Source organism: Chlamydotis macqueenii, chromosome 3 (assembly GCF_036417535.1).
Source record: "Chlamydotis macqueenii isolate bChlMac1 chromosome 3, bChlMac1.mat, whole genome shotgun sequence".
NCBI classification, from domain to species: Eukaryota; Metazoa; Chordata; class Aves; order Otidiformes; family Otididae; genus Chlamydotis; species Chlamydotis macqueenii.
The window spans coordinates 125356886-125384674 of record NC_141558.1 but is presented as its reverse complement, the minus strand read 5'-3'; the positions used below and the strand labels follow the sequence as shown (position 1 = coordinate 125384674).

The following is a 27789-nucleotide window of genomic DNA, read 5'->3' as shown; positions in this document are numbered from 1 at the left end:
TCACGAGCAATTCGGTTTCAAAGCAGAAATATTTTAAAGTCTTGTTTACTGGTTTGGCTTTGACAGCCTTCAAACGTGCAACCACCAGCCTCTCCTCCCCGCTTCAACGTCATTCCGTAGCCGGCTGCAACAGGAACTCATGTTAAAAGAAACAACCCGACCCATTCAAGTTTCATTAACTTTTTATTAAAATAGCATTTAGAACTGATACACGTTGGCAGATGTTCTGTTCTTTTCCAAAAAGAGCCGTAGTGGAAGGACCCGGGCACGGGAACACGGCTGCCCGGCGGCAGAACCGGGGCAGCACCCACCAGGTCAGAGCGGGAAACAGCAGCTACAGGGGCCACGGCCCCAGACACAAGCCAGTTAAAAAGGGTGCCGCACGTCACCTTCTACAGGGATTGCAAATTTATTTTTTTAAACGGGACATCTAATGCCACTTTACACAGTCTCTTCCTAGTAACTATAAAAATTCATGACATTCTTGTTTATGCTGTAAAAAAACCCTCATGTTGGTCTGAGTGTTACTTCTTAAAGCTCCTGACGGTACTTCGGGGGAGCTGGGGAACAGAGCAAGGACTAAGACGCTTCCGTCGGAGACCCGCGGAGAACTTGTTTTGGGAAGCTGCTAAAGGGAATCAGGACAACTTGGGGCCGCAGACCAGGCGACGCAATTTTTCAGCCTCAGGTTAGTAAAGGCACATGCTGCGTAACTGCCGCTCGAGTGGCGCGTACAGCGCTGGAGGAGGTTCATCGTCACCGATGGAGAGGAAAAGGCTCATCGGGAAGAAAATCGGATGATCCTCAGCGGGAGAGTGAGCACACGGCGATGAGACTGCAGCTACGCTTTACCGGCAAACACTTCCTCGGATCCTCTGCGTTCGGAGCTGCCGGGGCGTTTCATCGCACCGGTGGAAAACAAGGAGTCCCCGTCTTGGTCGCCTGGAGCCTGCAAAGGGCAACGCCACTGTCCCCAGGTCCACGCACATGAACCGTCATCCATCGGAACGCTCGTGTCTAGCTCACGCGTCGGCAAGAACTCACACGTTCCCTGGGGGATTTCATCTCGCGGTGCAGAGTTACGTTTAAAACGGCATGGATAACTCATCTTAAAAAATATTCTAAAACGGCCACATTTAAAACTCTGAGTTAACTTACCATGTACAACAAACCAAACAAAAGCAATAATTATGGAATTACAGGGTCACATTTTAATTCCTGAATTGTACAGTTCAGCATTAATATCACCACATGTATACAAATGGTGTAAAACAAGTACAGTGGTATTTTTAATACAAAATAAACTTCTGTTTTATGGAAAAAAACTATACTTCATATCTACACAGACAGCCCATCTTTTTCCAAACAATTGCTAAAATTAAAATTAACTACAAAAATCTCCAAAACAGAGAAACTGCTTCAGTTTAAACTATTCCAGGAGAAATGGACCCATAACACATATTACAAGTGATCGATGTGGTGGATTGCAGCTGGCTTCGTATTTTAACAGTTCTGACACGTTAATTGTCGTTGGGAAATTTCCTCTCGCTTCATCATGATCTCAGATCACACACGGGCAAACTAACATTAAAATATTTACACTTCACTTGCTGCTCTGGAAAATAAAACCTGGACTGTTTGCCTCTATCGACTCGCCATCAACTCACCTGCTTTTGTCGCAGTTCGCTTGCTTACTACGTGGAATGTGCTTTTGTTTTTTAAAAAAAGCAGCTTTTGTATCACACCCAGGTTCAGGTGCTGCTTGTGATTCTGCCTCAGAGACCGGTGTTCTCTTACTAATAATTCCATCTTGGTCCAAAGTGACTTTGGTGTTAAAACGCTGCTGAATTCATCGCTACGAAAAACCTGTTAGTGTTTCTTATTACCACCCGAATTACCCAAGTTCAACCCGCAAACAGGAAAACGGCTTGCTGCTCCCAGGAGAGACAGCTCACTTAACAACACCGAAAGCGATTCCGATTCGGCGTCTTCCACGCCGTGACGCCGGCAGCGGTTCGGGTGTGCCCCGTCACGCACCGCTTGGACGCAAGCGGCTCCCGGAGGTACTTTGGGAGCGATCGTTCCTTACTGAACGTCTAACCAAAAAACCAAGCAAAACCATCTGTTTTGGATCCAGCTTCCATTTTCTCCTCGTGAAAAATACAGATTAAAACTCATTTTTAACTGCTTTAAACAACTCAACATGCACTGTAACTGCAGCGTCCCTCCCTCCAACCATGAGAAATGCGATTTAATTGGTAATAAATGGTCCCAAAATCTGGATTGTTCTTATGCAAACAGAGTTGGTTTTCCCTTAAAATGTTTTTAAAAGAGGCATTGCTAAAAGAACACAACTGACAGCACCATTACAAAATTAAGATTACTGGGTTCAAAATTTAAGCTGGGAATTTTTTTTTCCTAGTCCTGTTAAACACTGGGGAAACCCTGCAATATTTTTTAAAAAGTGTTTACCATACCTTCCCCCCCCGCCCTCCCGACACCTGAGACTTTCCTTGCTGAGAAGCCATCATCCAGGTTCTGTGAATACCAACCCACTTTTTTTTTTTTAATTATTTTTAATTTTTTTTTTTTTTTGACAGCCTGAATGGCAGACTCCTTACTGACTAGAAAGACATTAAGTTCCCTGGAAGCTTTGTGTTTACAGAACTAACCCTTTCTAGCGGACACTGAGTTTCTTTTGCTACTCCTTGTATTATCTTACATACTCATGGGAGAAAGCTTTCTGAATCAGATTCTTTTTAGCTCTTAAAACAGTTGCAGCATTTGAAACCCCATAGTAAAAGTTTTTATTCCAAAGTTTTGGTTTCATTTATGAACCCAGACGTGGTCTTTTCCGTGGAGATGTCTCCTCCTCTTCATCGTCATCTTCATCATCAGGATAATCCACTAGGCCAACTAGACTTCCCTGCCAATTTTAAAAAAGAGATAAAAAAAAAGAAAAAAGAAAATCTCACATTGAAGAAGCTCGCCAGGAATGTGCAATTTTAGTACACAGCCCCCAGCCAACCTGTCTGGTGGAGGGGCACTAACATAACCCAGCAAAAACCCAGCCTCATGTGCGTATCACGCACAGAGAGCGGCAACTGGACAGCTAAAGCTGAGGAGCGGGAGCAGGTAAACGAGGCAGAAGCTGTGAGATTAAACTGTGCCCAGCAGATCACCAACAGACTGCAGTCCCACCTAATCCTGCCTTAAACCTTCCCCCAAACTAGGACGGGCTTAACTAGACAGGGCTGAGGATGAATTTACACGTAGATCAGACACCCTGCCTAGAGACTGACGCTAACCGTACCACGTTACAACAGGCAAAGCCTCACGATACTGCTCCGCCGGCCTCGGCGAGGACAGCAGCTTTTGTACGAGTTCTCCCACCTTGGTGGCTGTCACCGCCGTGGTCAGGGTGGCGTTCTTCGAAGAGGAGCCGTTGGAGCTTGCTGGTGACGTCTGAGCTGCCACGGATTTACTGTTTGCACCGTTTGCACCATTGGCTGCGCTGGCTGAGTGGGAAAAAGTGAATTTGAATCCCCCAGCTGAAGTCCTTTTTGGAAGATTCTCTTTGTCTTCACTCTCCTTAGCTGAGGGACAAACATTTTCATACTTAAGTATCAGCTGTACACCACGGAGTACAAGCCACATCACAGCATCATCACAGGGCAAAAGCTGCTTTTTTAAAAACTCAGTTTAAATCAACAGCTCGCCTACCAACCTCACCCACAGCACGGCAGCGTTCAAAGTGAGAACGGCACGGGTGCTGCGGACACGGGGACTCTGCTCACTCGTTATTTTAATCCTAAACTAACTTGCAAGGACATGGTAGGAAGTCACGACTTAACGGCATGGAACGCCCTGACTCCTGCTCACGACACAGAGCACACAGCTGGTTTGTTTCCGTGATACTCCACGTATCTGCCACACAGCACTTCCGGTGCCGGTAAGCTGAAATTGAGTAAATACCTTTTTTAGTTTCCATAAATTTTTCATAGCTATCTGGAAAATCATCCTCCTGTTTTGACTTCTCAACTGGAGGTACAACAGCTTCGCCCTCTTCCTCTTCGTCTTCATTGAACCACATTTCTTCATCCTCCTCTAAGGCTCTTGCATCTCTGCGAAATCTATTGCTACGCAATATAGATGGAACACTGTAAGAGACACACGACAAGTGGTTCACGCTTGGCCCGCTGTTTCAGACCCAGCCAGGATGAGAAACAGCTGCTGACGCTTTAGAGAGGGCAGGCCAGCTCCATCCCCCGGTTTATATTCCAAATGTCACGTTTAATACACGGACAAAGCGGAACTGTACTACAGTAGGCCACAAGGAAAGTCAGATGGGGCTCTACTCTAACCAGAGCTTTTATCCAGAATGAAAAACAACCCCATCCCAGCTTTCTGCTTTTTCTGCCCTCCAGGAACAAAAAAACCTGACCAGCAGCAAGAACTACTACACAACGGCATCCAATACAAGTCTCAGAACACACAAGTGGGTCGTACCTGTTCAGTTTCTGGTTCTGTCGGTCTTTTTCTTGCTCATATTTTGTCTTCAGTCCCTTGAATGTCTGAACGTATTCGATAGATTCAAGTGCATTATAAAAATTTTCAACTATATGTGCAATAAGGGACTTAATATCTTCCTGCGTAAGAGCAAAACGGGGTTTCAGTCTCAAATATTAACATGCAGAAGTTCAGAAAACTTTTGTTTTAGAAGTAAACAATTAGTTGTCCAGAGTCAAAACATGACTGTAAATAAAAAAAAGCTGAAATGTAGAAATAATTATTAAATTTCCCATATAAATGGACTGCACGTTCAGCGCTGTCCCAACTCAATTTGCGATAGTTTGATTCAACTACGATGCTCGCTATCTGGGATTAAGCCTTCTCGAGACAACCAGGAGTTTCGCTGCGCCTGGCTCCCCCCCAGAAGTTTCGGCGCCCTCTAAGCGCGCCGACGTACGCGTGTCGGAGCTGAAGCGCTGAACTCACCACTCTGATGAACTCAAACAGCTCGATGACGGCGGAGTTGAGCAGGTTGTACCTAGTTCCGTTATCCAACAGAGCGTTTATAACGGGTTCAAACAGGTTTCCCTTGGTGATATAACGGTTATAAAATTCATCTTTTAGGCCAATTATCCTCCTCATAAAGCGAAGAGCACCTATGTGAAGAAAGAAATTCAGGGATTTAGTAACTACACGCCAGGGCCCCAGTCTGCTTCTCTTGGAAAGAGCTGAAAACGCCTGATGTTACCGAGAGGAAGGTGCACCCCAAAACAAGGGCACTGGAAGCTCAGAAGAAACATTTGCTGGCAGGCAATCTTTCTTTCGTTCTTTGGCTTTCCTGGGTGTGTGAATGTGATCAGTGTCTGTTAACGTCTCTTTGAAATACAGCAGCAATAAATTTTTCGGCACACGTGAAGTGAAATTATTAGCTCACTCCTGTGCTTTTCCGTGGTCACCTCCCAGAACCAGCCCCTGTTCTTTAAATACCATGGTTCACAAAATTCCAGTTACCACCCACAAAGAGCAGATTTATGATGTCACTAAGAAATGACCATATTTCCATCTAAACGAGATAAGGCAGCTGATCACAAATGATCCTTACTGCCATACAGACTTGAAAGGATCACTGTGGACTTCCAAAGATACAAATTCTCCTCCCACCATAAACTCATTGATCTACACGAACAAACATCTGCTACCTTTTTTACAAAATTACTACACAGCTAGAAAATTCTCAGGAATTTGGAATTTAAGTACACTCTTGTACTCGTGCGCATTCCACACGGTACGTACAAAGCCTCAAAGGAAATCACAACAGCTCCGTACTCACACAAGGCCAGAAATGTGTGTTTTGAGTTCATCAAGACCAGTACTCTTCTTAGCAAATCTTTGTTCATAATGTAATTCTTGATGTGATACGTGTGGTGTTCCACACAAAAAGTAAGCAGCTCCAAAATTAAGGCAAGTAGTTGTGCCGTTTGATAATTATCTACAAGAAAAAAAAATAATGCCTTAAGTTAGGCTAAAAAAAATCCAAAACTGTCATGCACCAAACCATCACCCGGCTCAGCTGCCAGTATAGCTCCTGACACATTTTCAGTGGCACACTGGGTTGCTTTAGGAAGCAGGACGTTGGGTCAGAACTAAAGAATGCCCACAAATTTGGCTTTTTTTTTTTCTCACCCGGTCACAAAGATCACCCTGAACTGGCAATGGGACTTCCTCCAGGACCAGTGAGTTACTGGTTACAGCAATCCAGATTAAGGGTACGTAGTTAAATGAAGAAAGCCAAGCAGACTTGTATCCATGCAAATCTGATCAGCAACGTCTTTTTGTACTGCTCAGAAAAGAAGCCTGCAGAGCTAAAAACCCAAACTGTAAAAGCTCAGCTCTCTCTCTTCAGTACATATTCTGCTAACAGCTTTCAGTAGCAAGGCTGACTAGGGAAAAAAAAAAAATAAAACCCAGTAACTCAAGAACAGATGAAAATGTTCCTTCAGCTTCCTGTCGTTTCAAAGGAAGCAAAGCACCTACATCTATTTGAATAAAAAGGATTTGAAAAAATAAAATAAGGAGATATATCTAACTTTTTAAATTTTTTTTTTAAGAAAAGACAAGTTTCAAAACTCAAGGTAATTTCAAACTTACCAGGACAAATTGTATTACTCTTAGTGGACCCAACTACTGCATCTGATAAAAACAAAATAAAAACAAAAAAATCAGAAAAAGGTTTACAAAGCACCGTAAATATTTAAAAAATGAGGATAAACAATTGAGTTAACCAGCTGTTCAAACTTTTCATCAAATCAGAACTTTCTGTAAGCTATGGGGAAATAAACACAGAGCAAGAACGCATGCCAGATGAGATTTCTGTATTCAATTTACATCACAAAGTTTCAAAATCAGCTTGGTGAAAATACGGATTAATACTTAGGAATATTACTCCCGCCTAGACTGAAAGAAAGTGCCTATTCTAAATTTTCAAATAATACTATAAAATGAGTACTACAGATATTCTACAAGTTTTATTTTTGTATAAAATTCATAAAACATTTATTTTTTGAAAGAGTACTCAGAAAAAACCCTCTGGCTCAGGAGGCTGTAATGATGTTAAATTTCTGTTTGCGGAGCACTAGAGACAAACTCGTGTTAGTTGCATGTGCCAAACAGAGACTTCAAATTCATTTACTGTTACCAGGAAAAATAAAAAAGAAACAAGATAAAGAAGCCCAAGCCCCTTGATTAGACTCCTTCCAGCATTTCTACGCTACAGCCAAGTGAAAACTTGTCTCCAAGCGAACCACGTGAGCACACCCGGCGTCTGGAGTCATGCAAGCACCGGCCGAGGTCACAGCGCTTCGGTGAACTTTACAGACACTGCTTTACAGCAAAGACTCTTTTTAAATCCGTATTTTACAAAGCACAGCATACAGGTAGGTTACTGTTCAAAGCTGCAACACGGGGCTATTAAAACTCCCGCCCGCAGAACCCCTGCCGCTGAGGGAACAAGACTTCGGCAAGCGCATTCCCACCTCGCTTATCGCTGCTACCAGGACTGCAAGTCACTTGTCACAAAACACAACAAGATTTAAAGCAAGAGAGGGAAAAAACAAACCAAAAGCATTACCTTTTTCACATTTATCTTCTGATGTATTAGCCAGAAGCGGTGCAGTAAGAACATGCATACAATGGTTGTAGAAGAAATTGAGAAATTCACTTTTTTCCGTTTTCTGAAACAAACATAACTTTATTAACGCTTGCATTTGTATACTTCCTTTTAAATAACAAAGGGAAGCAACATAAAAAACAGACTATAAATAATTCTATCAACTCCCTCAGGTCTGTCTGTATCTTTCTGGTTGGTCCTGCAACATTATCTTCACCCAAATATTCCTTTATTTTGGGAAAAGGCCCAAGACACATCAAACCAACCTAGCTATCAAAAGTTAATGGAAATTGTAACTTCTTTTTTAGCTTGTTTAAATTCAGCATCACAACTCTGTCAAAAAATAATAAAAATATCTGTTTTTATCCTCTGACCACAATAACAGCAATAAACACCAGACTTTCAATTTTGCTGAGACAGTAAAGTGTCTTTACCCCTTTGTATTTTCTTACATTAGCTGTGGCCAACATATTCTCGGGATCGATCAGAGTACGCAAGAGCCCCATTAACTGCACGGCTCCCCCAAGTTCAGGGTCCGTATCGCAGATCATCTGCTCAATGACCACATTGATGAGGAGGATATCCTGCAAAGAACCCAAACGAACGAGAAAATAATTATACACAGTTTCAATAGCGGAAGGATTTCCCTAGTTTCTGCATTAGGTTTCGCTTTTTAAATTTTTTTTTATTTATTTCAGTGAAACAGTAAAAATGAGAGTTGCACCTAGACAGTGGAGTTCCATCAAGCACAGCCCTCCTCACCCAAAATCCCTGTCAGGCACACCTACAGTCTTATTACTGTAAGCACATGGAACACCAACAGGCTCAGAGACTTTTCTGTCTTAAATCTATTTTCTCCTCTGTTTCTAGTCTCTAAATTTTTGGGATAACTGCATCCCAGATTCTGGTGAGGTTGGTTTTGCTGGGATTTTTTCCTGTTTGCTCTAAAACTAGTGTATTCAACGAACTCCAAACCACTTTTACTTACATCGTCACTCTGCTGAGCCTCTTGCATTACAAATTCTCGGACCATGGATGGACTAAATTCTACTAGATAAGAAAATATATCTGTAGCAGCAGATCTAACTTGCAGATCATCCATTCCCTAATAATAATAATAATAAAAAGAGATCAATTTATTAGAGTAAATAACACTTGGTATTTATTATCAAGTAAAGTTGCCTAAAATATTAATGTAATGGCAAAGGCTTGAGCTGGTCTAGCCCTGGAAAAAGAGTAAGATTAAGGTTCATCTGATCACTGAACTTCTATATGACTTTTATGTTTTTGTAACAGCCAACGTCCTTTGGTAAGTTCACAGGTGTTACTCTAAAATATAAAAAAAACCTTGAATTTATAGTTTCTCAGTAACGACAGCACCAACATACGAATTGCAACAGGCAGGCAGCGACAGTTGCTTCAACCAAAGGAGTGAAAAGAATTATGTTTTCACATTGCTGATTAAAATAGATTAATCTGCTTTATACCTCTGAAAAGACAGGATTACGCGTTCTTTCGGATAGCAACAAGCTAACAGTTCAAGATTATCTAAAAATACTTCTTTGGCACTGTTCCAACAACAACAGGAAAAGAAATATCAAGCTGCCACAGGGAAAAGAATCTCTTTGAATTTTCACACTACATTGTCAAAAGGAGTGCATTTACCACAGACTTCATCTTGCAAAGTAAAAATAACAACAGCAGTAAAGTTAGGCTACTTCAGAAAACTGTGGACACCTTTTTGGATTCTGAACGCTGTAATAAGCTTCAACTTTCGGCAGAGCAAAGCCGTCCAATCAAACTTACACAAAGGTGCTCAGCAGAGCTGAAAAACTGGATAAATGGCTGTGGGTTTTTAAAAACTTTATTAAAATCCATTGCAAGTTTTCACTTACCATTACAATTTCAAGAGCTGGAAGAATTCCCAACTTTGCCAAAGTTTTGAAAAATGCATCTCTGTTCTGAGGTTGTAACGTCTGAGAAAATGCACAGAATTCCTTGAAAAAGTTAACCTATTGTACAAGGAAAAAAAAAATAATTAAGGTGTACTTGATTCAGAACACTCTCTGAAAGTAGGCAACTGTTGCAATTTGTATCAGAGTTGGTGTTCTGGCTGATATGTGCCTTCCTAGAAAATGGTAGTATTCTAGTTCTCTCTCTTCCAACCTTCAACAGCATCAACAAAGGAAAGCAAAAACAAAACAAAACAGAGGTGGAAATCTGCCTCACAAAGCATACGGTCACCTTGTAGCTATTTTATCCCACCTAGGATATGAAGGATTTACACTCCTGTCTGGCCTGCCTTTCATTGGAAGGAACAAAGACACCTCCCTTGCTGAAAGCAAGATTTTAACAGGGCCATTTGAGCTGATAAACATATTCACGGATAAATAATGTTTGTAATATATATTAAGGGAGTCCTGGTAATCCTCAGTCGTAGGACTTAAAAGATCTTTTTGAATGAGTAAAGCACAGTGAGAAAAGCAGTGTTTACATGACAAATACAAGCGACACTGTCTGTTGAAGAGTACCTGGAAGAAGCCTAGTATGTCAGCGTAGTGCTAGTACCTTCTCAACAATAAAATAATGATCTAGAACAAATACATCAGAGCTTACCTTGCAAGAAATATTTCTCCAGTGAGTACAAAAACAAAGACTGAGCTACACTGGCAATGACTCTAGGGTTACAGAAATACCTCAATGACGGCAGAACGGCAGAATAGTTTCAATATTTCTACTGAATCTCTGTAGCTGAAAGCAGTTGAAGAACTACCAGGATCACTGACTTACCAATTCACATCGTTTATCGTCATCTGTAGCTTCATCTGTTAATTGTGCAAAAACTTCAGACAAAAATTTCTCGTCTTCCTGCGTAACACATAAGAAGAATGTGACTTACACAATGCGTCTTAAAAGTTAAAACATCCATCTTTATTGGACCTCACACTGTAGAAAGTCAAAATTAATTTCAGCTTAACTACAACGCTCGGTTACAAACAAGAACCCATGCATTAGGAGATATGGTAGATAAAAGTTTTTCTTCCTTTTTTCTCCACACCTACATTATTTTATCACAAAAAAAAAAGAAATGCAAGAGTACATGTTCAAGAGGATCACTTAAGCGCACATTCTGTGAGGCGAAGCAGGTCCAGGACACCAGAACCGTGTGTCACACTGCGCACAGGGGACGAGTAGGAAAACTGCCTTCTAAACGACTCCTCTCTAAAGACGCGTTATTTCCTTTCCTTCTCTGCCACGCCACCCCCAGGCTCACAGCTCTGCCCTACCCCACATACTCACTGTACGATTCGCCGCACACCCTCGTGCGTCAGAATCACAGAAAAAGCGCCTTTGTTCCAGGCTCCCTCCCTGCACCTTGCGTGTCGCCTTCCAGGGAGGCAGCCTATACACTTCCACGCTAGAAACCACCAATCCAGACATAATTTTTACCACGCTGCATCTACGCCGTTCACACGACACCGTTCACATCACGCGCGTGTCAGTTACCCTATTTTGGATCTGCACCACTGCAAACATTTTCCAGACCACCTGTGCAAGGAGAACACGGTACGAGTTTGCTGCAGCCGTGTCCTCGTTAACCTCACCCTCAAGAAAACAAGCTCCCCCCCCGCAGAAGTTCAGCTTTTCCAATCTGGAAAACTTTTTTGAGTATTCTTTGCTTTTCACATTCTGATCCTCTACGACCAAGAGAGATTTATTTTTAAGTAAATATAGGACAACATTTCTCTTCTTGTTAAGTGTTTCAGTTCTGCCATTGCTTAAAACTCAAGAGGTACAAGAAAACCAGGCTGAACATCACCATCTCTCAACCGCTTGGGCACGTCCTGCCCCCTCTGTACATCGATTTCTCTGCACTCCTTCGCATGGAAAAGTGTTGGCATTCTCTCAAATCAAATGTCTCTGATAGCTCTTAAACACAACAGAAATCTTAAAGCAAACAGTAATATCACGCTACAGCATTACAAAATTCTGCATCACTGTACTGATTCAGCTCTATAAACTTCACTTACGCGTTGAACAAACATGAATGGAATATCAGCATTCCAATAAATATATATAAACATTATATCGCATGACATAGAGGGTGCTTGCTTCTCTGTTGTTCTGCGTGCTGTCGCTAAAACCCGTGTGCTCTCTTCGGCTAACATAATACAGAACTCTCACAGTTACAGGAACGCCAGCTCACAGGATTTCCTTCCTGAGAATTTTAAGACGTGGGGAAAGAAGTGCTTTAACAGACCAAAGATACCTGCAATCAACATTAGAGAGGGCAACATACACAGACTTAGTAGTTTACGCTAAGCTTTGCTGGCTTTAACACCTTAATTAAGCCTGTTAAAAGAATAAAAACAACTGTACCACAATCAACAGATAGGCTAGAAAATCCCCACTAAAGAACGCTTGGCAACAGAAAGACCTCTTTCTTGTGTAAGGCTGCCACGGAGCGTAGTCCTGATGTCCTAAAGCCCAGACTGGACCTAGGTTTGCTTTCCAGGCTCGCTGGGTTTCCCATGTGGCTGCCCTTCATCGACAGCAGCACTGGGATCTCCAGCTTCGCAGCACGCAGCAAGGAGCTCTGCTGCCGTAGCGATCACAATCTGTTACTCCTATAAACTGCATTCTCCTAGGGAGCTTTGCCAGTGTATTTAGGGTAACAAGACTTCTCGCGTTCACCAAACCCAAAGGAGCTTTGGAGTTCCTGTGCCACAACAAAAAGCTGATTTACACCAGGGAACTGCAAAAACAGTCCTGGACCTGAAGTTTATACTACCATGTAACATTCCTCAAGTCTGCTAACATCTTCCATGTGTGCTTTCTTCTTAGTTTGTAATTCTCAAGGCAGCACAAACGACGTACGGCACCACCGTTAGTTGTAAATCAACACGCGTGTCTCAATTCCAGTCTTGAAACAGGCACACCTATGTGTGCCGTGTACTCTGCCGCGGCAAAGATGGAAGAGACTGAGCGCGGCAAAGAACTGTCAGAGCATTTCCAAACTTTCTTCAAAGAGTACTAGACGTCACAGGAAATCATAGGTTTTTGTTAAGGCACAATTAAACATGTAGTAAAACTTAGATGAAAAATAAAGACTTTTACAGAGTTAAAAATATCTAAATGGAAGCAGGACTGTGGCCTCAGGAGAAGGATACTGAATTTATTTTTAGTTTTAGAAAAGCAATATATGCAGAAGAATAAAAAGGGAAAGATTTATTAATACAAAGCCATTGATTTTGTAAGTGGGATTTACTTATTAGTTTCCTTCCACTATTCAACCAAAGTAGAAAGAAGCCCAAAAGCTTAATCATGCAACTCTGTAGTTTTGATTTTTTTTTTTCCAGTTTTCCCTTGCGTTCTTTAGAAATACTCCTTATGGCAATGTTACTTCTCCAGTGCCTCTCTCCTTCCACACGTTTACTGCTCTCTTCTCCTCCTTGACACATCCTCCTATTTCACAGCGACTATCCACATTCAAAACAAAACGACAGGTTTGTGATGTTCTGTTCTACACGAACCTACCGTTTTTCTACGGACATGGATCAGAAACAGAACAAAACCACTTTGTACCCATTAGTTTGCCCAAGAAAATATCAACTGAAAATATCCCAAACGTCAGGAAGTTCACGCACACCTCTTCCCCAAGGCTCCTCCTACCAGCTTGGTTGTCACATCCCGCTACTTTTAAGTCTGCTTCCGACTACAAAGTATTCAGTAAGTTTTTTGACACAGTAACATGTTGGTTATTTATTATTACTTTTGAGTATCAGTATGAAGGAAAAAAAAAAAAAGGAATGAATTACTTTATACTACAACATTTTAAATTAGTACCATAAAGTAACAGCAGAACAGGAAGAGCTCTCAGCACGCTCTTTTGCACCACAGATTCAGAATTTGTGATAAAGATGTCACAGATGTTCCTGATGCATAATACCAGAAGTTTCTTGTCCCTAAATATCTACACAAAACCAGCTCAAAATGTGTATGTCACTTGTGAATCAAGAAAAACCTTTACCTGTCTACAACCCGTTAAAAAATATTAATATATGCACCTGAAATCTACCGTTTTTTAAATAAAAATTAAAGGCATCAGAAATAAGGGGGAGGATTCAAAACTTTACGCAAGTGAAAGCATGTATGGTTAACTTAGAGAGTGCTGAAGAGCTGTAATCAATTCTGAAACTACAGCTAGAGGCATCTATACATAATCCACCTATACCATATCAAAAGCCACTTACCTGCAACATACTGACAATCTCAACTTTGTTGAAGAAAATAAAGGAAGTGAGGGTAGAAAGAAAATTCTCTTCAAAAACAGACGGTGTCGGCAAGATGATGTCCTGAATATACTGTACCCTGTAAGTCTGGTGGATTTTTTGCCTGAGTTCAGAGTCTGTTATAGGAATAACCTCCTTAAATTTTGCTGTTTTGGTCAAGAACTCCCTGTGCCGTTTTGGCTGAGCCAACGAAGGATCGTACTCAAGGCATCCAACAACATCCATAATACACTCATCGGAAAACATCACCTCAAACAGAGTCGCTTTGTTGAGGAACAAAATTCCTCTAATAATTTCATACAAATGATGTAAGCCTTCGGTGTTCTCTAAATTCTCGCAGACTTGGAAAAGCTGTAATAGTTTTTTAATATAGCCTTCATTCTCCAAGGCCAGCGCTAACTTCTCTCTACGGATGGGTGAGGAGAGAACAGAGGTAACTAGGTCAGCAATCTCTTCAAGTTTGTTGAGTTCACAAGTCGGAAGGTCGATCAAAGGACTAGTTTCAGGCATTTCTTCTATGTGTTCCTCTTCTGATTCAATAAGGTCCTGCGTGACTTCCACCGAAGGATCCTTACCTTGAACCTAAGAAGAAAGCATGCACAATTACTGTCTCATCCCAAAACATACGTAAAAATAACCAAGTCAATAACTGAAATAGCATGTGCACAAGCATGTTATATCTTCCCTCGCCTGCATGGCTAGACATTTTCCAGAGGAGTAAGTTTTTCTGCCTCTAAATTCTACAGTCACTACCATTATCCTCAACAGTACATTTGTCAAAAAAGTCAAATCAAACCAAACCCTAACAGCATCTGGACAGTCAAGAAGTCTGAAGCACCTTGGAGACAAGCACAAAATATAAAAAGAAAAGAAACAAAACCTCCTTTCAGTGTCTCAAACAGAAGGGTACGAAGCCTTAAACAGTAAGAGCCCACAGCTATCCCAACATTAAATGAAACACAAAACCAAAAAGAAAGGCAGGAAAATGTCACGAATACCAAAACTGACCAAGAGGGAAGCAATTGCGTCTTACTCTCCGCTTTCCTACTGCTTTGTCTGCCCCTCTAACTCCCTTGCCCAGTCTTCTCCTGCACCCTAGAACTTTTGCTCCCCTCCCTGATTCCGTTCTAGGATTCCTAACAACGAATCAGGAAGAGTTCTGGAATCTGCTGAAAGAGCCTAAGGCTAATGGCTTACATTGCCCGATGACGGAAGAGCTCCCTCTCAGGCTGGTCATCAGCTCAGCCCCAAATAGGTCCAGTTTAAAACCTGGACTACTTATTAGACGCATACACTTACTGACTTGTTACTTTCAGTGTCGAAAGTGTAACATCTAAACTGTTTTGTAACAAAACAATGAAGACTGGAATATCCGTAAGACACAGACAGTCAGTAAGACTTATGTCTTGATACAAAACATAGCACTGAGATTTTTTTTTTGAGGTCATACAGCAGTGGCACCTCTTTGTCTTTCACGGTGAAACATCCAGCTCCTTACGCACTACAACACAGCAATTTTTGGTTCCACTGCACTTCAACAAGCCAGCTTCCTAAGGCTGCCTGGGAGAAGGGCAATTAAAAGGTGGTACTCTGGCATTCCTCCTCTTAATAAAAATAAACAAACAACCCCCCCCCCCCAAACGCTGAGCACCCGAGTTTCATTATTACATTGATTTTTCAAAAGCGTAAAATTCAATTATGAAAACAATTAGTGTTCTAAGTAGTGGTAACTTAAGATCTTAGACAGAAAAGCCACAGAAAATAATGACAAATCTGTGCCTATATTACAAGTAGGTTTAAAAATTATAGCAGAAATACACAAAGTCACCGAAGACACCAAAACATCTGGAAGAAACAGAATATTTGAAGTTAACTGTACCTGGCAGATTTTTTCCCAAATTTCATCACAGCCAGCTTTTTCTTGAAAACTCAGTGCTAAATCATAGTTTTCTGCTTCTGACCAAACAATCAGGGTGTCCTGTTTAAGACAAAAACAAAGAAAACCCCAATAGTTTCTGAAACAGGTCTACATTGCACATTAATCTGTACTTCGTTAAGTCATATGTCTAAAGAATAAATAATTTTCATTGAAGTTAACTTGTCAAAAAAGAACATAAGACACTAAAACACTAAATCACCTGTTCTGACATAAGGGACATGACCTTTCTTTTTTGCTGTTTTATGACTACTACCTTACATATTATATATTTAAATATACTTTTTTTCAGATCTAAAATGGCACTGTTCTGCAACAGACTTAGGAGCCACCAGCCTCAAAGAGGGAATGCACACATTGTAGGAGATAAAGAAAATCTGCAAGGGAACAATTTAAGTCTTTTCAGATTTAATAAAGTAGAAACAAAAACCCAACATGAGAGCGTTTCCTCCTCAGAAAGGGTTTAATACAGCCTTAGCGATGTGAGAAATTACGCCTAACTAATGCTACCATATTCTTTTCTGAATTAAGAGACGTACAGTCTGAATAATACAAAACTCTTACAAAGTTCTTACTAAAGTTACAACAGCTTGCCAACAGGTATTTTCATTTGGGGAAGTTTTTTTTTCTCTCTGTTACTATTACCTCTACCATTGCATAGTACATCTGGAAGATTTGCCGGAATTTCTGAATAGACTAAAAAGGTTTTTTAATTAGGCTTTTTCAGGACACTTGCTGCTGTACTGTACGGAATGTAAGTCTGTGCTTCGACATTCACACATATAGTTCAGCATCCTACAAGAAACTCACCTTCACGTTACGATGTTCAATGATTTTTTTTTTTTTTTTAAACACCAGCAAGCTCTTGCTTAATGGTCAACAAGGTAATTTACTTCCTGCACTTACAAAGGTCACCATTCACTGCACAACTTATCAAGGCTTGTAGGTCTTTACCTTATGCATCACTTTTATTGTAAACAACATAGTCAAAGCCATACCTTTAAGCTTAGCAACCAAACCCAAACAAATATCTGACTGACTTACAGATACCCAACATACTTGAGGAAACTCCAGGGGCACCAAGAAACAGATGCTGCCACTGCCCCCTCACATCTTTATTCCACAAGTACTTCTCGGTTCCCCTCGTGCACCCGGCGACAGGCAAATGACGAAGCAGATTATTATTTATAAGGTGTTCACTATGCTAAAGTTCGAACAGATTTTGTTAACGCAGCTATCTGGGAGACAGGGAGCACTCCTCAGTATTTCCACTGGCAGATGGGAGAGGACTAACATTTGGGACAGGGCTGCTGACAAGCAGCTGGCAGAGGACAGCAGGTAAACTCTTCCATCAGCACAGCTATCTGAAAAACACGTCTGTGTCAACAAACACAACTTACCAGCTGCTACAATTGTCACTCCAAAACACCAGTGAAAATGAGCACTGCTGATACGGCATTAATTCTTCAGGTAATTTCCACAGTAATCTTAATCTCTCCATATCTGTAAGTAGTTCTGTGTTTTGGCTCAGATTTTTATTTATTTCTCATTTTTACATATTCCTTTAAAGAAAAGGTTTTCCTGTCAGGAAAGAACCGAGCTCACTGCGCTATAATTTTAATGCTGTTCACGAGAGTTGTTTGTTTACACTACAGTGCCCTACATTCCACTTGCACTTTTGTCCTACAGTCACAAATATTAATAGGCAGTCTCCCTGATTTCGGGCTCCGATTCACGTGCGCAAATGGTGCGGCTTCGCATAGCTGACAGGGTTTTTGCTTACAGCTGTCCACCCTCATCTCCGGCTCACGGACAGCTGAATCTCTATGTTTACAGTGTGCCATTTTAGAGTGAGCAGTTGAATTTCTTCTTCAAGGAAAAATAATAATTGTCACCTGCAGGCTCTGAAAAGTCCCATCAGCTCCCTCATCTGGTTCTCTTTTAGAGATTAATAAAAAAAAAAAAGAATTCTTATGTATAGTTGTATGGCTCTCACAGAACCCAAAACCTGAAACGTTTACCTTGGAATGTTCTGTGAAATTACTGAGGTCCTGATGTTCAAAATCAATACACTTACAAGTGAGCTGAAACTCAGAGATGCCTCAGTGAACAAAGGAGGACAAATACATTTGTAGCCCAGCATGATTCAAATAAGAGATATATTGCAGTAACTCAAATGACTGCATGCATCCACAGAGACTGCACTCAAAAACTCTGTGAGAATTCTCGAGTTACTGAACGGTACTCGTTAGAATCTGTACCGCCCACACAAAGCAGAAGTTCTGTCAGTTTCTCCAAAAATAATTCTGAAAGACTAGAAAATAGTTTCATTAGGAAATAATTGTTCAATACCAATATAAAACATACTCCTCTAGCGTACACTCCCCGCATGACCCAAGACAACCCAGGAAGAGCACAGAGACACCTTCCAGGCCTAGGGGCGGCGAGAGAGTCCCACTTCCCCCTGCCTCAATTAGCACCGCAATGCCGCTCAGTCAACGAGCAACAGTGACGTCCTTAATTCACTCAAACACAATATATGATAAACAAACAAACAAACGAGATTAATTCAGAACAACAATTCAAACTAAGAGTCGTTCAAACCCCTCTTCAGTGCTGGTACTGGTTTGCACTACGTCTGCTACTCCTCCTCTCCGTGTTTCCGCACTGGCCCCCCATCTCCCTCTTACGCCAGCACAAGCGTGCAGTGAACCAGCCCGGGGAACGCACGCAGATGAAAATTAATCCAGCAAAAAGAGGGATTTCAACTGAACCGGTTCCTACATCTCACCTGTCACACAGTAACGTGAATACTCGTGCTGGCATGAAAGAGGAGTGAAGAAGCCCCCTGGCAACCGCTCAGGCTGGCTTTAGCAGCACCCCTGGAAATGTGTTAGACCCCAGCCTCAAGTAACTCCCATTTTGCCTCAAGAAAACGCCTCTGTTGTCACACGAGCGATGGCAACTCTGTGCAAGAGACAATATTTGCACACGTTCTTCATCTCAGCTCAGAAAATGGACAGAGCGCACCTAAAGGAGAGTTAACGCCAGAAGGCAGTATTCACAGTAAGGATTTCTGCAGTTAAGTCTTACAGCTCGGTGAAAACCACCACCCTCGTAACTGAGCTGGAGGAACAAAGCACACGAACGGAGCCATCTGATTTCTCACTGAAGACAGGCTCTTCTGCCAGTTCTGCCAGGGAACAGTAACCTCAAGCAGAGGGTGGAACAACAAACGGGTGTGGCAACAACTTTCTAAACTGCTGCTGCCTCCAGAATTCATCCGACCCTGCCCTGTGGCCAATACGGGTGCCCAGTGGTAGTACGTAACTCTCCAGCCCTCACATCCAGGGGCATCTAAAGCTCTTCAGGCTCTCATGTTCTCTGCATACATGGAATGAGAAAGTCTTTTATGTTGCATACTGAGCAGCCTGGCACCTATGTCCAATCCAAATCCTATTTCTCTTGAGAAACAGGTCATGATTACAGCACGCCTAACACCTTGAGAGAATTAAATTCTGCATGAAAGCTAGCGACCACAAACACGATTTGAAACGGCAGGTAACAGGCCTGCCCTGTTTGCGGTTAGTCAACAGTTACAGTACTGCTTAGCACAAACATGGTAATACTGGGAATCACAGACCGATGGGGAGCAACTAAAAATCAGCTGGTTTTCTTTTTTTGCAGAATGTTGTTATGCAAACCACAATTTAAGCGATAGTTATCCTGTACGTCCATTCAGGTAATTCACATGAAGACAGATGCGTAGACAGGGCATGTTTCCTTTCCTCAAGCTGCACCATCTTGCGGCTTTCCCCCAAACCCAAGGTGATCAGCACCTTAACAAAAATCGCCAACTGACTCTGGCAAGCGGAAGAGCGCCCTCTCCTCCACGTTGCCATTCACCCTCACCCATCTGCCCCGGGAAGATCACTACAGACTGCATCCTCTAAGTAGGGACACTGAGGAAACACCACCTCTCTTCACCTCTGGTTAACCAAAACATTTTGCCTAAATCTTTCCACCATTTTACACAGGATCTGCTCCTGAGATGCCCAGGTTTGAATACTACAATCTTTTAGAAGTGAGACTGAGAAGCATGGGAATGCTACATGAATGTATGCTGTTTGCTACTCTACTCAGAAGGAAGCACATAAAACTTGAGGACAAAGCTCTGTCAACTAAAAGCTGTATGATTTCAGAGGTTAGAGAAACCTAAAACCTGTCTCTGGAAACCATCAATCGTTATTCCTCTTAAAAAAAAAACAAAACCCAAACAAACTTCTTCAAAAGAGTGAACAGTGAAGCAAACCCTTCAGCCACAAGGACATAAAAGCACTAGAATCAGTAATAAAAGCCAACCAAAATAAACCTCAGTCTGAGTTTTTCAAAACTACAACCTACAAAGACTTCCACAAGAAAAACGAGAACAAAAGCTACCGAAGTCACTTGAAACTTCGCTACCAATTAAGTAAAGAAGGGTTTCAAATAATCAGTTATATGAAGTTTCAGAAAACAGCAATTTAAAACTTTGCAGCAACACAATCTGCACTCGTATTTCATTATGTATTACTTTCCTCTACTAAACAGGAAGCAGCTCAAGGCTCTCGACCTTCAGAACTCCACAGAGCTCCATAAAGACCGTCCTCCCTCCTCAGCCCGGGCCCGCCCAAGGAAGGCCTACGGCTGTCATCCACCTGACTAAAACCACCAATACCTAATCAGTGAAAAGTGGAAACCACAGAAAACAGAACCTTCTGAAAAGCAAGGCCGGAGATTCTGACTCGCTCCTAAGCTAAAGTCAGCCAAACTGTGCTCAAGAGCTAACAAAGTCTCCTTCCTCAAATTCTCGTAACATAACTTGTCAACTTTCTGTTGGAAAAAAAAAATTACAATAATCAAAACACACAAAATCCTTAAAGGTTTGACTCTTCGTGATTTAGGAAGCACAAAACTACTGTTTTCTAGTGCTGAAACACTTCTGGATACCATAATGATGAAGAGCAGTATAAAAACACTGAACAAAAGGAACAGAGAATCTACTGCAGAACAAAGGAACAGAGACAAAAACCCCAGTAATAACCATGAGAACAATGTAGGCAGAGACACCAAAAATTAAAGCAGAAAAAGGAAAAAGCAGTAAAAGCGATAGAAGCAAAAGAGACGTAGCAAGCTAATTTAGTGGATTAAACAAAAATGACCTATCAAAACAGCTCCCCGCTGTTTTTTACTTCTTTGTTTTGCAAAAGGCTCATCCCCAGGAAAGGCAACTGTGCAAGTAAGTCTCACCACGGCCAGTCACTTTACGTAGGATAGCAGAAGTTTTCAAGGCTTAAAACAAAAAATAACAGCAACAATGAAAGAAGTCCCACAAAGACAAATTCCTTCGTGTTGTTTCCAGAAAAAAAAAAACCCTCAAGAAGTAAATACACTGTAACAGAGCTAGCCAACATTTTGCCTTCCTAATTCAGCAATGATTTCATACGGCCTAGGATGGGAGACAAAAGTTACACGTACGTATTTTTAACTATTTTTCCCGCAATGAGTTCAATATTTACCCAAACTGCACATATTGTCTTCAAAGCCTGAAGTCCAAAAGGGTTTTTTAGAGACCAACATTTTAATTTCTAGAATGCACAGTATTATAGCACTCAGCTTCTCAGCGAGTTTTTATCTCTACAAAAAACACCATCGACAAGTGCACGTCATGCTGCTTTGCTTTTTTTCCTGAAAAACGCCCCTCGTTTCAGTATAAAACAGTTCCTTAGCATCCGTAATCAGGAACAATAAAGCCCAGCAGTAATACTTGCCTGCTGTTTTTGATATGCAGTGTTCGGATTTATCTTCGATTCCAACAGTAGCGAACCTGAAAAAGGTATGAAGAGATATTTACTGAGTTTAACGAAATAACCATCTCCACGCATCTTACAACAACTGCCCATTTGCCAGCCAACATACGCTCAACTTAATCCCTATTTCCCAGAAAGTTCAGGAGAACCATCTTCTTTAAACATAATTCCCTAAAGTAAGCCAGGCAAGACGAAATGCAACAAATATCTGTATTAAAATGTATTTCTCTCTTCTATTTTGTATCAAAGTTCTCCGTAACACTGTTTTTTCTCCTGAAACCTGGCGCGACAACCAGCTTGTTTAAAGGCTGTTTAGCAAACCTGCACAAATCTGCACGCGTTAACACGCTACCCAGCAGGAAAATGTTTTTGCCCACTGAAGCCACGTGGGCCGTTTGCTTTTATTTCCTTCAACTGCCCTTCAGAAGTGAATCATCCAGATACTATAAACCCAGAGACTTTATCTTGTGTATGCAAGTAGTGTATGTATCCTGGCAACAGCTCCAGAGGAACTGATCCCAGTCTTAGGTGCTTTATGTAGCACATTAGCACCTGTCGGGCTGAGAAAGCGGCGAGCGCGTACCCTTCCCTCTACAAGACAGACCTTTAAGGTGACTTTAAAGCGCAATAAAACACCACAGAACAGACGCACAGTTCTGCAACGCCGCAGAACTCAAACAAAATCAAATCTCTAGGGGGGAAAAAACCCAACCAAAGTGATTACTTTTTAAAGGAGCAAGAAGAGGAGGAAAACAGCACTTCAGAAGCGAACAAAATTGTTCTACAAGCGAACAAGATGTCGTCACACCTAACAACTTCATCTCTACTCAGTCAGAAGAGATGCAGCCGGTTAGGGTAACGCGCAGGGGGAAAGTCTAGGGCCACGGCGATAAACACGGCCGCGGCTCAGCGAGGGAAGGCAGCTCTGAACGCAGCTAAAGGAAAAAAAAAAAAAAAAGAAAAGAAAAGAAAAAAAAAAAAAAGAGGGGAGGAAAATAATAATCCTCGGGGTGTTCCCTGGCAAACGCGGGGCGGGAAGACACCGGCGGCTGGCGCCAGCGCCGGCGAGCGGGGCGGCCAGGGCCGGCGGAGGCCGGTGCGGCGGGGAGCGAGGGGAGGAGGCCCGGGCGGCCTAGGCCTCCGCGCAGCCCCGGCCACGCTCTCACCGTCCGACTCGGCGCGCACCAGCAGCGACATCCCCTTCAGCCGCTCCACGTAGGTGGAGGAGACGTGCCCGGTGCCCCTGTCGTCCCATTGCCGATCTTCGTTGAGGGTGTAGACCTTCACCCGTCGACGGGTGTCCGACATGGTGCAGCCCCGGCCTCGGGCCTCCGCGCCGGCCCCGGGCCCGGGCCCGCTCCGCCTCCGGTGGGGTTGGGGGGGGGGGGGGGGGGCGATGGAAGGAGGGCGGCGGGGAGGGGAGGAAGCGGAGCCGCCGGGCCGCTCAGGGGCACGGCGGAGCCTTTAACGCGCCGCTTTTCATGGCTCCCGGAGGGCGAGAGAGCGACGCCGCGCCCCGGTTCGGGCCCTCGCTGGCTCCGCTCCGCCGCCTCAGCAGCTACCGCAGCGCCGCCGCCATCTTGTAACCCGACTCTCGCCGCCTTTCTCTTCCTCCCCGCCCGGCCACGGGCTCCCCTCGCAGGGGCTACGGCGGCCGGCAGCTGCCGCGAAACCGCCGAAGGGACGGCGGCCGCGGGCGGGGCCGAGGCGGGATGGGGCGGGACGGGGGAGGGCAGGGCCCGCCCGCCGCCCCTCGCTCCCCCCGGGGAGTTTTTCGGCAGAGACGGGGAGCAGGGGAGAGCGTGGCTGCAGTCACATGTGCCTAGCTGCATTTCTCAGCCCGATGACACCCACAGCTGCTGGTCAGGACAAACCCAGCCTTTAAAAAGAGCTTAAATTATTATTTTAAAAATTATTCTTACAGCCTACCAGTGCAGACAAAGCATCCCCCTTCGCCTGTGCGCCCCACCGCCATGAGAGAAAGCAATGGGCGAGATCCACATCCAGGGTCAGTTTTGGCACCAGCCAAACACAGCCTTGCAGCGCAAGCCTGGAGTTGAAGTTTTGGAAGAAAACGTTTCCCTCGCATCACAAAAATAGCAGCAAGGTGATTCCGGGGCATCTCCTTCAGCCACTCTAAGCCTTTACCCACAGTAACCTGCATTTTCTTGTGCTTTGTACAGAAGGCTCAAAAGCTAAACTAAAATTGAAGCTGTTCTGTGAAGCCTCTCAGAGAAACGTGCTTAATTAGTCCTCACAAACACTGCACAATTTAAAACAGACCACTTGCCAGGCATGGTGGAGTCTGTAAATCTTAGTTTTCCATACTAAAAATCAGCTACGTATTTCCTCTGTACTAAAAATAATAATAAAAAGTAATTACATTTCAGCGTTTGCATGGGAATAGGGGAAAGGGACACAAAAGCGCGCAAGGAGTCAAGCTGTGTGAAACAGTGGGGACTTCGGGGAGGAGGGGACGCTTGACAGTGTCTATGAACAACATCTTTCAGGCTCTGAAGGGGAAGGGAGATGGGAGGGCAAGTGCTCCCCAGGCCAGGGTGTGTCTCATTCCCAGACAAAGCAAGACTTTTCTAGCTCTTGCCTAATGGCAAAAGCAGTTACACCGGTATAGCTCTTTCTTACAAGACTGGCATTTCTCTGGTGTTAAGTTCAATCTTGTTCCAGACGAAGGGAAAGAAAAAGTTTACTACAGAATACACCACTGTAAACAGTTATGTGCAACTTTTCCATATGTTAGAAAAACATTCTCTAGGCAGATTTAGAAATTTTACATCTATGTCACACTGAAGTCTCAGCTTGAAACAGCCCTCCTAAGATTCACCTCCCTTCAGCACACCGAGTTTGAGACAGCCACAGATCACTGCCTGGTGCAGTTTTCAATCAGTGTAGCTGAACAGCTGAGAAGACTGAGAGGCAGCCTCAATGCATCTGAAGACCGGTCAGTCTGCTTATTTAACATCTGCAGAACAACCCACCTCTAAGAAAGGTTAAGGGAAGCACCCTTAATGGGGTTCTGCGGAGCTATAGCTCCATTTTTTAACAGGAGCCATTGAAGACACACAACAATGAGCTTCCTTTGCAGATGTCAACTGTAAGATACACCTCTGAGAACGATCACATACACTTATCCTAAATGCTATTCCTGTACTCTATACAGCTAAAGATACATGCATCATAGCATTAAGGATAAGTCAGTAACTGTACAAAAGGTTATGTTACAGCAGTGGCTTCACCAACCACGGTTTGAGAGTCACATTAAGCAGTTTACAGTTGGGTTCCACACAAGCCTTCCCTGCTACACGTCGGCAGCCTTTTCCGCATCACGTGGCCTGATACCCTCATGGTTTTACACATTGGGCATATTTCTGCCTCAGTGAAAGCTCAGTAAAAAGAAAACACACAAAAAGAAACACAAAACCCAATGGCCACAGCACGTTGCTGCTTCAGGACGCCTGCTGCTCGCAAACTCACTCTCCCCTTTGCAAGACTTCTACGCATGCTCTTTAGCTCTTCTACTCAAGAGTAAATGCAGTACTTCTCCAGATATGCAGAATAGCATGGAACTACAGCAGAGTATTACAGAGCAAATTCTTACCTGTAACAGTGAACAGGTACAGGAGTAGCAGATACACAAGCCAGAACTGGCATGAAAAACTATTGCTCTGCTTAAGCTGTGAATTAAATCAATTACATCCCCAAGCCTGAAATACATGACCTCTGTGGAAAAATGCCACTCCAGGACACACACGGATTGCATTCCCGTGGACGTGCCCCTCCTTTTTGCACAGAACGGCATCCAGAACTCCACAGCCTGGGGTGTTAGAAACTGCGGCACGATCTCATCATCTGTACTAATAAAAAGCAAGTCAATTCTGGAGGGCTTTGCCTGAAGAAGATAAGTAAGACTTGCCCCAACAGTTCCTACGTATCTGATTTAAACCCAGCGTAAATGCAAGACTAGAAAAGCAATACATCCAAATCTCTGCGTTGTAAGATCCGGAGAAAGCAAAGCAGCACTTTTTCGTTGTGGTGTTGCACCTGCCAGTAGCTCATCCCTCCCCATTATCACAAAGTGACAAGCTATAGCTGTTAGTTTTCTGTTCTTCATCAAAACAAAACGTTTTGTTAGGGTAGGCTGCAGACAGAGCAGGTCATCAAGTGTCCCAGCACGGAGCAGCAGGGAGCTCTAATTTTTCTGTTGTTTTCAGAAGCAAGACAAACAACTCATTCCTACATAACTTAAAGTTTCTTGGAGTGAAAGTAAGAGACCTGTATCACTCCCTCTGGCATGTCATCCCAGCAGTACAATTAGGCCAGGTCTTACACTTTTATTACAGTACTCATAATATTTATTGCTGCCATTTAAAGACACCCCAGCTCCTGATGCTTTCTGCCAGTGTGAAAATTTCAGTTTTGTCAAATAAACACATTTCTGGCCCTCCTGACCTGGCGTAACGCTGCAGCTGCCCAGCTTCAGTTTCCAAAGCAATTCCTTTCAACAGCTCCATTTAAGATGGGTCATTACAGCAGCTCATTATCTAGGGCAGCAGAGACAAAAATCACTATTTCAAACACAGAAAAACAGCTCCTGCAATACGGCTGAGCTTGCTCTCTTGAGCGCTATTAACCTACCTGCTCTCTGATCATAGCTGATATCACCTGAGAGTCAGGTGTCTCCTGTCACGGTCCAACCTGCCGCGACTGACGGCTCTCGGGTGAACCCGGGATGTCTGAAGGCAGCCTGCCTTCCCTCCGGGAAGGTTCGGACTAGCACATGCTTGCTCAATTCTTGGCTCCCATCGAGCTTCTCTCCTCAGGTAAGAGCAGCTGGTTTGTGCTCCTCCCAGACAGTTCCCGAGCATATTTTTTTCCCACCCCTTCCCACAGGGCCTAAAACTTGTTATAAGTGCAGGAAGTCGGGCTGACCGTACAGGTTCTGTCACAGGTACATAAAAAGTCTTTTTCCTCCTTTATCATCTAACAAACAGAAAATCCCCCAGCACTCCAACAGTTGATTTACTGAGACCACCACCTACCACACAAATCATTAATACTCCTGGTTACTGCAGGCAAGAAAATACTTTTATGGGAAAGAATGGGATTCTTTGGGCTCCCTACTGGTAATGTACTAGCTAAAAGAAAAAAAAAAAAAGCTTCTAAAGTTAGCATTCATGTAGTATTTTAGTAACTAGAGCATCCATCTGTTCTACTACAAAAAGGAGCCTTAGAGAAATTTTTCTACACTAAAAGAAGCTACAACTTCGAAAACCACTTAGATGGCTGATGTCAATTTTTGAGAACAGTGAGGAGAAATGGAAATGTTTGAGCTTCTGTTTGGAGATTTTAACATTTGCCTACTTTATTTCATTAACGCTCTCCAGAATATGTAAAAAACAAGTTATCAGTCAATTAAATCATAGTAAGCAAGGCCATTAGAATTCTTACTAAGAGGTAACAGAATACAGCCCTCAAAGAAGAGGAAGAGATTGCTAGGGATAACTTTTTCAGTTTTACACGATGACAGACAGACAACTAACAAAGAAGCATGCCAGTAATTTCTTTCTTCTTTAATATTTTAACTTAGATTTTTTAAAAAGGCAGAGCAATTTTTACTGTACATTCACATTTCTCCCCTCCCCAGTGCTTTGTTTTTTCTTTCAGGAGGTTCAGAGCCCACCTGCCATCAAATGGGAAGTTGATTTTCTTATTACGCTACACACAAGTTGGTGAACACCAGAAGGGACACCTCTTTGAAAATCAAAGTTTGTACCTCACAGCAGAAAAACAAGTAGTTCTTGTGAGCCCCTGGGAAATGTTTTGAAGTCTAAGAGAGACCAGTGAACCCACTGATGGAACACAATCAACAGGGGAATTCTGACACTCTTAATGAGGGTGTTTTAGGGGAAGATGCATCACATCAATTGTTTATTCCCAAACAACTACATTAATGTTTTAATTATGTATTTTAAAATTCAATGTTAACAAACCCAGATAATAAACAATGATGTTTCA

At 42.9% G+C, this 27789-nt stretch overlaps 2 protein-coding genes across 7 annotated transcripts; one reads left to right on the top strand and one right to left on the bottom strand.

Annotated features, from left to right (window-relative positions):
- Nucleotides 1–164: 164 nt before the first annotated feature.
- On the bottom strand, nucleotides 165–23432 carry PPP4R3B (protein phosphatase 4 regulatory subunit 3B). 5 transcript variants are annotated; one of them, XM_086744117.1, is made up of 17 exons: nucleotides 22923–23431; nucleotides 21666–21773; nucleotides 16627–16645; nucleotides 15851–15997; nucleotides 13933–14553; nucleotides 10469–10546; nucleotides 9574–9690; nucleotides 8667–8783; nucleotides 8131–8262; nucleotides 7640–7742; nucleotides 6661–6702; nucleotides 5843–6001; nucleotides 4999–5168; nucleotides 4510–4649; nucleotides 3976–4160; nucleotides 3394–3596; nucleotides 165–2926 (listed from the first exon to the last, which is right to left on the bottom strand). In XM_086744117.1, exons 1-17 carry the CDS (start codon nucleotides 23009–23011, stop codon nucleotides 2831–2833), a joined length of 2526 nt encoding a protein of 841 aa, XP_086600243.1. In that variant the 5' UTR covers nucleotides 23012–23431; the 3' UTR covers nucleotides 165–2830. The 5 variants fall into 5 exon arrangements, with proteins under 5 accessions (XP_086600243.1, XP_086600240.1, XP_086600241.1 ...); XM_086744114.1 differs by lacking the exon at nucleotides 16627–16645 and having other exon boundaries at nucleotides 3976–4139; nucleotides 15851–15949; nucleotides 21718–21773; nucleotides 22923–23432; XM_086744115.1 differs by lacking the exon at nucleotides 16627–16645 and having other exon boundaries at nucleotides 3394–3518; nucleotides 15851–15949; nucleotides 21718–21773.
- Nucleotides 22494–27789, top strand: LOC147601481 (uncharacterized). Of its 2 annotated transcripts, XM_086744119.1 has the most exons (4): nucleotides 22494–22605; nucleotides 23681–23863; nucleotides 26427–26594; nucleotides 27439–27789. In XM_086744119.1, exons 1-4 carry the CDS (start codon nucleotides 22597–22599, stop codon nucleotides 27505–27507), a joined length of 429 nt encoding a protein of 142 aa, XP_086600245.1. In that variant the 5' UTR covers nucleotides 22494–22596; the 3' UTR covers nucleotides 27508–27789. The 2 variants fall into 2 exon arrangements, 1 of the variants encoding a protein (XP_086600245.1); XR_015258083.1 differs by lacking the exons at nucleotides 22494–22605; nucleotides 26427–26594 and adding an exon at nucleotides 22844–22971.